Source organism: Kryptolebias marmoratus, linkage group LG3 (assembly GCF_001649575.2).
Source record: "Kryptolebias marmoratus isolate JLee-2015 linkage group LG3, ASM164957v2, whole genome shotgun sequence".
Lineage (NCBI taxonomy): Eukaryota > Metazoa > Chordata > Actinopteri > Cyprinodontiformes > Rivulidae > Kryptolebias > Kryptolebias marmoratus.
This window is the reverse complement of record NC_051432.1, coordinates 15699093-15712190: the sequence shown is the minus strand read 5'-3', so window position 1 is coordinate 15712190 and position 13098 is coordinate 15699093. Positions and strand designations below refer to the sequence as shown.

Sequence of the window (13098 nt, the reverse complement as noted above, 5' to 3'; positions counted from 1 at the left end):
CTAGCTGTTAGCTTGTCAGGCAGTAAAGTCAGGATTAAACTGATGCTGTTCAAAGAGCTAAATTTAACAGGTGACCTAATAACTGTTCATACGTTTTCCTCAGAATGCCAGTTCAGAATATTCAAACTATTACTTTTTTTCTCAGAATTTGCTTGTGCCACGCTCAAAAATTTCCCAAATAGCTTGAAAACTTTCTGTTTGAGTACACAAAGGTTTAGCTTCACAAGAGGAGAATACAATAAAATACAATGTATTTTAACCTGTTTTCAATGGAACGCAGCCATGATGACAGCTCAATATTACGCAGCTCTGCTCCTTTAAAAATACACGCATTAATGGCTGAACCTTGTACCGCAGCAAGCTGACTTAATGTGAGTACAATGACTCAAATAAATGCTTCCAGTTTGTTTGGAGGGCGCAGGGAGGTCACAACATTGGGATTGGTTTGTGAGTTAATCTTAATGATGACAAAGAATCACATAAAACCATGTCTTTCATATATCTCTCAACATGCTTGACAAACTGCCACAGACTATTGAGTCAGTGAGCCGTTTCCACTCCATGCATCACTGGGCACTGTTACTTGTGACAGAAAAATGGCTGTCAGCAGCCTGCTTATAGGAATGTTTTCTTTAGAAACGTATTTGGGGGTGGTTGAGGGGTACTAAACACTGATATGGGGATTCCCAGTTTCTTTCCAACATGAGATGATGATTATTATTATTACATACATTTGAATAAGCTGAGACAGAAAAAAAAAGATATCCTAGATACACCTATTACACATCTGATACATGACTAAATGTATTTTCCTTTCCACATAAAAAAGTCCTGTAATTCCAGCTGAGATAGCTTTTGAGATTTAGTTGACGATACAAAGCTTCCATTGTTCCCAGGAACTCTGTTCAAAGGTCTTTCAGAAAGGCCTCGCAGTAATACAAACTCACTGTAGCTTTTCAGAGCAGTCTATACTGTACCTTGGAGCCATGAAGAGCTCTCTGCCTGATCCTCTTATAACAATGAGAACATATCATTTCATTCCTGTACCTGGAGCTGGACATACTTGGACATCTTTTATTTCCCACACAGTTGTCTCTAGCTGTAGTGCTACAGTTTATTGATCTGCTCTTGTATAAATATCAATACCTCAAATCACTGTATCCTTGGAATAGCCTTTCAGATGATAGCATAATCATAGAAGAACACAATTCGACCAGTAATTCTTTTTTTTTTTTCAGATACCACTCTAGAGACTAAAACTAGGTATCCCAAAGCCCAGCCAAACAGGCAGAAAATGAGTTTGATCATATAAAAAAAAAACAATCTACATATTTAAAAGTTGAAGACAGAAATAAAATTTAGAGTTCCATCTTTATATTGGTCTTTGATTTACTTTAATATGTTGAGAAACAATACCTTGGTAACAAAATTAAAAGATCACAACTGTGATGATTTACAGAATTCACCTTGCATCACGTGTTGAAGTTGTACATGTATTCAACAATTTTTGGACATCGGCCCACCTCCCCAATAATCCAATCTGTAGCTTTAAACATGTAAATGGTCATCACTGGAGTAAGCTAGTTTTTTAGTGATTCTAGGGTTACATTTGTGCGGGAGAACCACAACTAGGTAATAAGTCCAGTTTACAAGAAAGTGAAAGGATAGTGCTATGGATCAAACCATCTTGATTTGCAAAATTTCAAAGCCATACATATATGGGGACAGATTTTATGAGCCTTGAAAAATGTATCAATTTTAGTGGCTTTTGCACTTTTCTGGAAATGCCTATTTTCATTTTTACCATTTTCTTTTTAGAGCTAATTTCTCAAAATGTAAGCATCTACCAGGCCTTAAAATATTTGAGCATCTTTTATCCATAGATGGTAACAATGTCTGTAGATTTTAGGTTTATGAGGGTCTTAAATTTGGAGCTATGATGGCTCTGGGTGATTTTAAGTCCATTTCAAAATAAAGGCATTTTTGTTATTTTTTACCATTTTTAAAGGTACAGTATAACACAAAAATGATAATAAATGTATTATTTCCTTTTTATATCCATATTGACAGTCTATAAAAGTGTTTTGAGATGTTTTTGAATCATTACTGTTCAAGAATTCATCCCCTGAAAATGGAACTTTTGGTCCTTTTCTATTAGTCAAAAATAGGCGCAATTGCAAAACTACTAATTTGGCCGCCATTCAAAAAGTATTCGTCCAATTTGGTAAACCAAAAATGCTCTGTTTCATTTTTTTTTCTTTTTTTCTTCTCTATGTGATAAATTGGTGACAAAAAAAAGAAACGCATAAAACACAGTTAAAATTTCAGGGAAAACCGTAATCTCCTTTAGGATTTCTACGCGCAAAGCATTAGCAACTCATTAACGCATCTTTCCAGATGTAACAACTTTTATCAATGAATCAAAAGTGCAAAACAAGAAAATATGATCATTTTATACACAGTAGAAGGCAGGGGGCAGATTCTTACAGTTTCACTGTATTGCAGTGTTAAATTAAAATTAATTTAAACCAAAAAAACATAAAATGCATTACATTAAATGTGTCAGCTACTGATATTTTGAAACAAAATATCAATCACAAGTGATAAATTTAAAGTCAATGTCAACTCAAACACCAAGGAGCCAGCAAGGCATTTAAACATGTATATTTTGATTATTTTAAACAGATGTACACAATGATGGGAAACAAAACAATAACACAGAATATTAGCAGCTAAATGTAGTTATAGATTTGAAGTAAATATGCTTATTGTGCAGAGTAATACTACTTTCTGCCATTCTGTTCATAGTAAAATAATTTGTGGAGGCTGACCAGCTTTTGTAGGCGAGTTAATTAGCCGGGTTAAAGCAAGCCTGCAGTGGTTTGTTTATTAGGCTGATAGACATGTTAATTCTCAAAGCTTGTTGTAAATGGTTCTTTCAAAACAGCATGATCTTAATAGGCATGATGGTAGGTGCATCTATAATAGACTATCTATAACTTGAGTTTTCCATGACCAAAACCATTTTTGAACAGCTATATTTGTCTTTTTTAAGTTGGTTAAAATTTTAGAGGAATTCCCCTCTTTTGCAGTCATCACAGCTGGCTGACAGCTCGCAGCAACAGGTGGGGAGGAAAAGTAGTACTCTGCACTACATACAACCAGAAAATAACCCTGCACTTTCTCTGAGATTTAATTAAAAGGAATTTAAAATGCAAGAACACTGTGATGAAAAAGAACCGTGGTTTTTAAAACCAACTTTTTAACACCTTGGTACACCTTGGCAAAGCAGCCCGTGCCGATATAGAAATGGAGCAGTAAATATTAAGTTACACCCAACAGCAAACTAATTAACACTATATGTCTTGATTTTCGCTGGCTGCCTGGCAATGTTACACAAACGCAATAATAATTTTAATACTTTCAACACAGCAACATAACAGTAAAATAAATATAAAACCACTGTTAGTCAGGCTTTTTAATTAGTTCTTTTTTTTTCTTCTGTAAAGTAGAAATAAATCTACTACCTAATTTTAGTGATCATCATAACAGATCAACGTAAATATATGAGTGAGGGCTTGCATGACAGTAAATTAACACATAATGAGGCACATCCTGTGCACGAGGCAGCTCTAGGTTTCTTTAAAAAGATTTAATGGACTGAAAGAACAACATACTTTTAACTGGAGAAAGTGTGTTTTCCATTTAGCAACCTACAATCAACTTTGTCCCGCTGCGCATTCCTGGTCCCATCGCCACAGTAACAGCACTCAGGCAGAGAGGATTTGAAATCATGTGCCACTTTGTGGCCCAACTTTCATCTCAAACAAATGGAAAACTAGGGGCAGAAGACAACAGCTACTACCTTTAAACATAAACATTAAACCATCTTAACTAGAAAACAATACTTTCTTTAAAAAATTATGAAGACTCTTTTGCGCTTTAATGTGTAGGGGACGGAAAAAGAAGACGCATTTTTTGTTGTTGAAATGGAAGAGGACTTTGTCATTATTCATCAAACTGTTTCGTTTACTCTCACAAAGAACGCTTTCACGGCACAGGCTGCAAACAGCTTCAAGTGAAAGGGCAATGCATATTTTATCCAAGAAGAAAGGGCAATGCATACATTACACAATCAGCGTTTGCGTCTCGTCTACAATGAACTCACTCTGCTCTGGTAACCTTGTCTCACAGATAATTGAACTTCAAGCCAAGATACAGTTGCTTTAATACAATTTCTAAGTAGGTTCCCATCACCACGGCATTCACTGTTGTCCTTTTTTAGGACGTTTAGTACAATAAAATGTATTCGGTGTGGATGATCAGGAACAAATTGTGCGAAAAAAAGAAATGCAGGGGAAAAAAATTATCACAGAACATTTGGAACAACAGGAAGAAACACCTACAACTTCGTGGCAACTCAAAGACAGCTCATCAGAGCTGTAAACAGAAGTGAAGGTGAATAAGTCGTTTAGTTTCTACTAACAGGCTGCCCAGTTTTATTTCTTGAAGTGCTGACTTTTATTGTTTACAAACTCGGACAGCTACATCTTTTTGCGGAAAAACTCCATTTGCAAGCTGGCTCTTTTTCCTCTACCCCTGACATGTCAATAGCTGTACTGCCTTTTAATTAAACAGCTTCTCAAACTGCAAAATGTTGCTTCATTATTTCATAAAGTCCAAATATTCCCTATTCATTCAAACTTCCTAACATGTCAAACTTGTGCTTACTTTGCACTTCCTTAGGTGTTCTACCTGAACTTAACTCTTACACCACAGCATTTAATTGCACTGGAACTTAAGTGGCCTCTTTTTAGAATTTGCTTTGGAGCAAAGAGGGTTGGGCTAAAAGAACAAATATAACTGCGCAAAAGAGCAGATAATTACTCACTGGAAAAAAAACACACTTTATCTGTTAATTGTTACCAGATATAAGGTGTGTTAGAATGAGTCAAGTGTACTTTTGAGGAGCGGAGGCATGCTGAGGTTCGTCAAGATTAGCATCGTTTTATTGTTGTCCCAAAAGGGCAGCAGGAAGTTAAAGTCATCTTAGCTTTCAGGATGTTGTAGAATTTTACAAATTCAGCCTTTAAAAACACATTTTCTGAGCTTTTTTTCAACTACATGGGAGCGTGGCATTTGAGGATTTACAAACAACTTTCTTAAGACTACATACTGACCTACATAAAGTACGGAGTGGCACAGCGGCTTACTCTACAGAAATGCTCTTAGCTCAGCAAGAGTCTGTGGTATATCTGTGTGTTTGTTTGCAGCCAAGGGCGTTGGAAGTAGAAAAGAACTTTGCACTTCCTGCTCCACATTCTTTTTATTGGTCAATCACAAGATTCTTTATTTTCTTATGCTAAACAATTAAAATCAAAATGAGTCTGTCAGCATAAAATGGGAGTAAAGAGGGTCGAGGGGGAGGTCCAGCAGAGATTCGGTCTTTGTAACGTTTGTCACCGCAGACCTTTTTTTTTTGTTACAAATCATTTCAGTCTTTTTCACCTCAGTTTGTGCCATTATGCCTCTGCTGTGATTTCAGCGCGTATTAACTTTGACTGTTCGGCAAAATCCTCAACTTTAGTAAAGCGCTCATCTGTCAACCGCAAGATTAGCGGTTCAATTCCCGCTGTCGGTCTCTCCAGACAGCAAATTGGTGTTTTTCATGTGAGGGCTGACAAAGAGAGTCAGAAAAAGAAGAGGGGGGGGGAGAAGAAGAAGAAGAAGAAAAGATCACATCTGAAAGTAACTATATCAGCCTGGCCAAACTCGCCAGGCATCGAAACTTTAAATCCCATATTAGACTAGCTCAAAGGGCCTAACATGGAAATCAGTAGCCAACCACTTATAGGATAAAAGCTCTCTAGAGTTAAATGGTAATTTCCATCTGAGCGCAAAAAAAGTGGGGAAATTAAATGCATTAATGTCTGATGCAAGATAACCTCTCAAAATCTGAAATGCAAATACTTTTTTCAAACTTAAAAGAAAAAAACTAACATAAAAAGTAGTACTGTTCTTGAATTAAACATTAAGATGCCCATTGTTCTTTGTATGCACGTTAAAACCTCTAAATATATGCTGCTTTCAGTCTGCTCTTGCCTGTTTGATCTCCACAGATCAAAAATTAACAATAAGCAAACTTACCCATAAAAGCAAAGTAAGGTAAATTTAGTCTACAGCATGGGAACAGCCTTAGTAAAGCTCCGTGATAAAACTGTTTTTAAATTAAGATGGCAACGATCCAGGGACCACAGAGCTTTTAATAACATGGAGAATGTCTGGACAAACAGTTGCTCTGAGCTCCCCGAGCAGACTGACAGCAAGAAAAACCAGCGCAGAAGGAGAACAAGAACAAGGTTTCCCTTGCTTAGCTCATGGACACAAGAACAGCATGGTGTTCTGTAAACAGCTATATTGGATATTATTTTAAAATGTACTCAGGCTAACAAATAATGTGGTCGCATCCTTGCACAGTTTGGTAATTTCAGTCAAGTGGGTAGCAAGCACCGGCTGTTTAGTCTACTGTAAAATCCTTCCTTTGTTCAGATTTGTTAGATATACAGTACCTACTGGGGGCGATCCACGCAGTCGTGTTGCACTTAAGAGTGAAATGCTTTCAACTGCATTTTTTCTATATATAGTCATGGTGTTATTGTTACTGTGTTATAGTGGATGTCAGAGGAGAAGAAAAGTGGATCACTATGTGGCGACAGAACAATAAAATGCATCATAAATAGACTGGAGACTGATATACTCTTTCCAAACGTATGTGCATGGGTTTTGTATTAACAACAAAAACCCGGTAAAACAAGAATAGATGCCTGTAGTTTTTCCTTAACTTTTTTGCATGCTGAGAAAAAAAAAATCACAGCTGAAGGTGTGTGGCTCCTGACAGATTTCTTCACACCACTTTTTCCATTTGTTTTCTAACTTTAAACCATTTTAAAAAACATGCTGGTTAAACTTCACAACATGCAGCTGCAGCACTGGGTATATAACAGGGCGTGCACCCATGCTTATAGTTTTTCTTCTGGAAGCACAATAATCTAAAAACATATGGTCCTTCAAAAAAAAAAAGAACCTCACCCATCATCTAGTGAAATCATGGGAGGGGCATCACCACCTTGGCTGTATTTAGTTGTCTACTGACCTCAGATCTAATCCATAATAACAGGACCCAACCCAGGACAATCCTATCATTGCACCTCTTGATAATCACTAAATAAAGGTCTCTGGAATTAAGCAGAAGATCAAACGTAGTTCCCAGAGTCCAGGCTTGCTCCGGATTTTGAACGTGGACACTAGCCATTTGTGTGGCTCCATAAAAACTAACTGCCTGCTTTGACTTCAGGCAGAAGTGAGAACAGGTGTCATTCTGACACTTCAAAACCCTTCACACTGACGAAATTACAAGAAATGAGCTGCCACACGATTAGGACGCATTGAAAAAATACTAAATTATGGCCATATTAGCAGCAGTATAGCTAAACTTTCCATGCAGCACAGATGCCCAGTAAAGTTCAGGCAGCTTTGCTACTCATATTTGTAAGTGTTTTTCATGTGCAGCTAATACTGGAACACAAGCAGCGCAAAACTGCTACTGTCCATCACATCCTTCAATGTTTTTATATCCTTTTATCTACCTTGTCTAATCCAATTTCTGAGAGATGTATAGCAAAGGCTAACCTGACACATTATGTGGTTAGAGTCAGCACGGGGTTTCAAATGGTTGGCACTAAGATTTCTAACTTAATACAGATACTAAATGAAATCCTCAGTACTTGACCTTAACTTTGATACTGCATTGAGAAAACTCACAAATAAAGAGGCATAAAGCTGCTTCAGGCAGCACAGGGGCACAAATGAAAATTAAAAACATTTTCCTTGTAAGAAAGTTAGTAAATACACGTCCTTTCATGCAGCATCTGACCCTTTAAAGAGCACAGCAGGAAGCACAGCCACCCCAAAATACTCCCACCTAAAGCCGGACAGGGCAAATAAGCTTATGGTGTTGGCAAATAACTTAAACAATTAAGTCTATTAGACCTACTTGTACTAGACCAGAAAAAGATTGATTAGATACTTTAAGCAAATTTGAACATTTTTATCAGTCATTTTGCAAATCCTAATACAACACAAAATAAATTAGAATATAATCAAAAAGATTGACCTTTTATTTTTTACTGCTTTTCTTCTAGTTTACTGCTGATGGGTTCAACCAATGAACAGATAAAATGACTTACTTTCTACTGTTTTTCTAAACACTCACACACCACTCCAGTCAGATGAAAGTCTGATACCATCCATGCCTTCAATAATTCTGGGAACAAATGAAATCTACACTATCTACACAACACACGAAAGCAGACAGTGTCTAGTCTGAGGTTTACATATCCCAGCATTCGTCTCCATGAAAGAAAATCTGATTACGAATCAGATACATAACTACTATCACAGAAACAATCGCAAACACAGCTGACAAGCAGCTCGGGAGTACACATCCTTCATAAAGGCTTGTGCTAAATTTACTCGACAAAACCAAGGATTTCCCAAAAGGTTTACTGCGACTTCCCGTCAACTTATTGAATTATTCACAAGTGTCTGGTACTAAATAAACACTAACCTGAAGGTAGAAACTTCACTGGATGTGGGGGCGGGGAACTTTAAAAATGTTTTATTTTTACTCTGGTTATAAAGTTTAAAAATAAGAGCAAATTGATTGGTGCACCCTCCAACTTAGGTGATTGCCAGAACTCTAGACTGCTTATTTTAGCCTCATTTAAGTCAGCTATTCAAATCATTTAAGAGAGCTCAGCACATATTAACATATTTAGGCAACATGGAAAGTCCAAAGAAATTCTTGTGATCAACACAATAAATAAACACTTTAGTTAAATCCATTTTTAATCATCAAAACAGACCTAAACATGTTCTAGATCAAAACCATTTCATAAAGTATGTGAGTGTGTATGTGTGTGTGTGTGTGTGTGTGTGTGTGTGTGTGTGTGTGTTTTGAGGGGGTGGTTTGAGGAAAAAGAGGATATGAATTCACTCCAAAACTTTTTCAGTGCCATGGAAACGAATAAGGAATGTCTACAAAAGCCTGAGAGACAGCTAGCTCATCTGTTCTTGCCATGGAATCAACCGAATAAAAAGACTGGAATCAGGAACTTGTCTCTTAAACTCTCATGCTTCATTATTCCACACAGCTACCATTAACACACAAGTGTTTCTGGTGCAAGTTGTTCATTTAACTGCATGCCTACTTCAAAGGAATAACACAAGTTTTACACAGATCCATAAAACAAGGAGACTTACCAGTTTCTTCATCAATGGAAAATATTCCCAGGCCAGATCCATCTCTTATGGAGTATCGGATTTCTCCATCCCGTCCTGGGTCCTCGTCTTCAGCTGACACGGTCATCACAGAAGTCCCAGCGGGGGCGTCTTCTTTTATAAATCCCTTTTCCACAAACGATCGGAACAAAGGCCTGTGGAGATTCTCATTCACGTCCACCACCTCCACCTCAATGAAGCAGGTTGATGACAAAGAAATGGGCTTCCCTTTGTCTTTGGCTTTGGCTGTCAGATTGTACGCCTGTTTGGTCTCGTAGTCGAGGTTCTGAACGATCCGAAGAGCACCGCTGAGTTTATCTACTTCAAAAGTCCCATCTCCGTTGTCAATAAGGCTGTATCGTACTTGGCTGGAAGGTCCAACATCTAGGTCATGAGCCTCGAGCCACATAATTACAGTACCGACAGGAAGATCCTCCCTGACCTTCACGCGGTAGTTGGGGGGAACAAATTTCGGAGGATTGTTGTTCACATCTTCCAGTGTGATTTTCAGAGGCACCGTGGACACCAACTGAGGCTCGCTCACTGCCTGATCGCGTGCCACAATCTTCAAAACATAAAATGGATAGTGCTCGCGATCCAGTGGTTTTGTCACAGTCACAACGCCGGTTGTCTCATTGATCGCGAAATGATCCGTGCCCCCTAAAATTGAGTATGCAACAATTCCATTGTCACCTCTGTCCTTGTCTGTTGAATCCACCTGGATGATTTCTGTCCCGACCGGTGTGTTCTCACTTATTTCAACTGAGTAAAAATCTTGCAAAAATTGTGGGCTGTTATCGTTTGCATCTAAGATTTTCACATCCAAGAGGCGTGAAGAGGATTTCTGGGGTATCCCAAGATCATAAACTGTAATGTTGAGGGTGTAGTGGTCGGTTGTTTCACGATCAAGGGGAGAATAAACCAAAAGCCAGCCGGTTTCCATATCTACAATAAAGTGACTTTCTGTGTCTCCTCCTGATATAACGTACACCAATTTTCCATTGAAGCCACTATCTGAATCTGTGGCACTGAGATGGACAATCCGGGCTCCAACAGGCAGGTCCTCTTTAACTTCGATAACACCTGGAAACGAGTCTCCAAACTGAGGAGAGTACCGGTTGACTGAGTAAATGTCCATAAAGTTGTCGTCTGGGTCAGTTTGCACATGGATTTTGCTGCCCTGAAGTAGCTTCTCAGCCAACATCGTGGCAACACCAGTTTCGACACACTTCACCTGGACAGGCTTGCGTGCCGTGATGACGGTTATGTTCATACTCATCGGCCGAGTCTCGTGCTCCCCATCAGTTGCAACGATCTGCAAACTGTGGAAGGACACTTTAGCTGCCTCTCCCTCACTCAGCGTGTGCTTCAGTGAAAGCAGGCCAGAGTTTGGGTTCAGTTCAAACAGATTAAGATCATTTCCAGCTTTAATATAGTACCGCACTAGCTGTAGTTCATCAGCATCTATGGCAGACGCTGTGGTTATCTGCTCTCCAACACCATGGTCTCTGGGCACAGTCACTTCACAGTTTACATTCTCAAACAAAGGCTTATTGTCATTTAGATTATTTAAAGTTATGGTTACTGATGCCTCTACCTCTCTCCGGAATGGGGATCCCCAGTCCGATGCTCTGACTTTGAGATGATAAATCCTGGGCATGAGCTCATAATCTAGGTCCTCTGAAGTGCTGATAACACCAGAAAAGTAGTCAATGACAAACGGCTGTGGACTCAGATTGGTAATGCTATAGGTCACGTAGCCATTCTCCCCTTTGTCTAGATCAGTGGCTTTCACTGTTACCACACTGGTCCCAACAGGTACATTCTCATCCACACTGGCTTTGTAAGATGTCTGCTGGAATTCTGGCGCATTGTTATTTACATCAATAACATCAACAATCACCCTTGTAGCTGCTTTTTTGTCACTGGTGATCAGATCAAGTTCAAATTTCAGGGAAATATCAGCATTGATTGGTCCTGCTGTGCTGATTAAACCAGTATCTGGATTGATACTGAATCTATTCTTGTCAGGACTGTGTTTAAAAGCATATTTTAGATGGGGATACTTCGGCACAGCCGTCACCATAGTGACAGGCGTGTGAAGAGGGGCAAATTCACTAAGATTGACTCTGTAAATAGCCTTTTCAAAGACAGGAGGGCCATTCTGGAATAGTGCTGAAGTGACATGTACCAGCTTAGCAGATGAAAATTGAGCTGGGGTGCCTTTGTCCTTTGCCTGTAAGGTGAGGTTGTATCCAAAAGGTTGGCTGTCCCAGTCCACATCTTTGACAGCTTTTAATTTGTACTCCTTGCTCCCAGGACTGGTTCTAACAGCCTTAAACTGCATAAGAGGGTCACCGGCCACAATACTCAGCGACGCTATCTCTCCATTTGGTCCCTGATCTTTGTCCTCCACTGTCACAATGGCATATGTGGGGTCGTGATCTGCATCGGAGGGTGACAAGGTTACTGCGGTAATTACAGGTGCATGCTCATTAGCTTGTTCCACCCTGACTGTAAGTTTGGCCATGCTGCTGAACCCACTGCTGCCATACAGCTTCATGCCTCTGTCCACCGCCAGGATCTCCAGTTCGTACAGCTTTGTCTCTGAGAAGTCTAGCTTGCCAGTCAGTGTCACCACGCCACTCGTTGGATGAACAGCGAACATGTCCGTCCACTCCCTGAAACTGTAGTAGTACTCTCCATTCGTACCGATATCCGCATCAGTTGCTGTGACCTTTGCCACACTTGTGCGTATGGCCGTGTTCTCCGGTAGAGAGATGCTGTAGGATGTTGGCGAGAAGAGAGGCCTCAGGTCATTGGTATCTAGGACCTGCACTTTAACTCTGGTGCGACACTCTAAATTTGTGCTCCTCTCTGAGGCTTTGACAGTGAGCACATAGTGGTCTTTAACCTCTCGGTTCAGAATGGCAGTGCTGCCTCCTTTGGTCCTTATTCGCAAAAAACTGAAATCTCCCACCAGGTAGTCCTCGGCTTTGAATAAGTTCTCATTATCTCCAGATATGATTTTGTACCGTATCTCCCACGTTGGGTCTGTGATGTAGATCCCCATCTTGGCGTGGCTCTCCAAGTACGTCTTAGCAGCAGAGTTCTCATAGATGGTGGCGTTGTAAACAGAGTGGGTGAACTGCATGGAGGCGGCCCTCGTCGTCCTTTGGCTTCCTGTGCAGCTATAAATGAGCTGCAGGAACAGAACAAGCAGCGGCTCCCAGTGCTTCCCCATTATCGTACCGTGATCTTCACAGAGCCACCTGGACACACACAAAAAAAAAACAACATTTACACCTTTACTGTTAACATCATCAAATAACTGCAAATACAAGCAGACTGCTTTGAATGATTTGCCAAGTGTTGGTCGGGCTGATGAGTGGCTAAATAAGATTTCATGTGGAAATAAGATGAAGCAGATCAGCCAGCCGGCCAGCTGACAAGATCAGAGCTGGCAGTGGTCCCATTTCTGCACAATGCCAGATGCCAGCTATGTGCACCTCTCCAGAGTGAAAGCTAATTTCCCCAAATGTGACCTCAATGAGTTCAAAACACTGGCACTGGGAGCACATCAGCGAGTAAACCTTACATTTCCCTACTGAACCAACATTGCACAGCTGTATTTCTCTGGGATGGAAACACAGTAAGCAGCGACGCCGGACAATTTACCTGTGCTTTAAGACACACACTTATGGCAGAGGTGCAAAAACAAAGAGTTTGCTGAAAAATGAAAAATGAAACACCTTGGGG

At 39.8% G+C, this 13098-nt stretch overlaps 1 protein-coding gene across 7 annotated transcripts in view; it reads right to left on the bottom strand.

The window, feature by feature from the left end:
- Positions 1–13098, bottom strand: part of fat1a (FAT atypical cadherin 1a) — a 77006-nt gene that overhangs the window by 62787 nt on the left and 1121 nt on the right. For all 7 annotated transcript variants that reach the window (XR_001808326.3, XM_037974774.1, XM_037974775.1 and 4 more), the window contains exon 2: positions 9322–12611. Coding sequence is in view for 6 of the 7 variants with exons in the window: in XM_037974774.1 (XP_037830702.1) it covers positions 9322–12583 (3262 nt within the window). In the remaining variant the exon portion in view is untranslated. The remainder of the gene's footprint in view (positions 1–9321; positions 12612–13098) is intronic.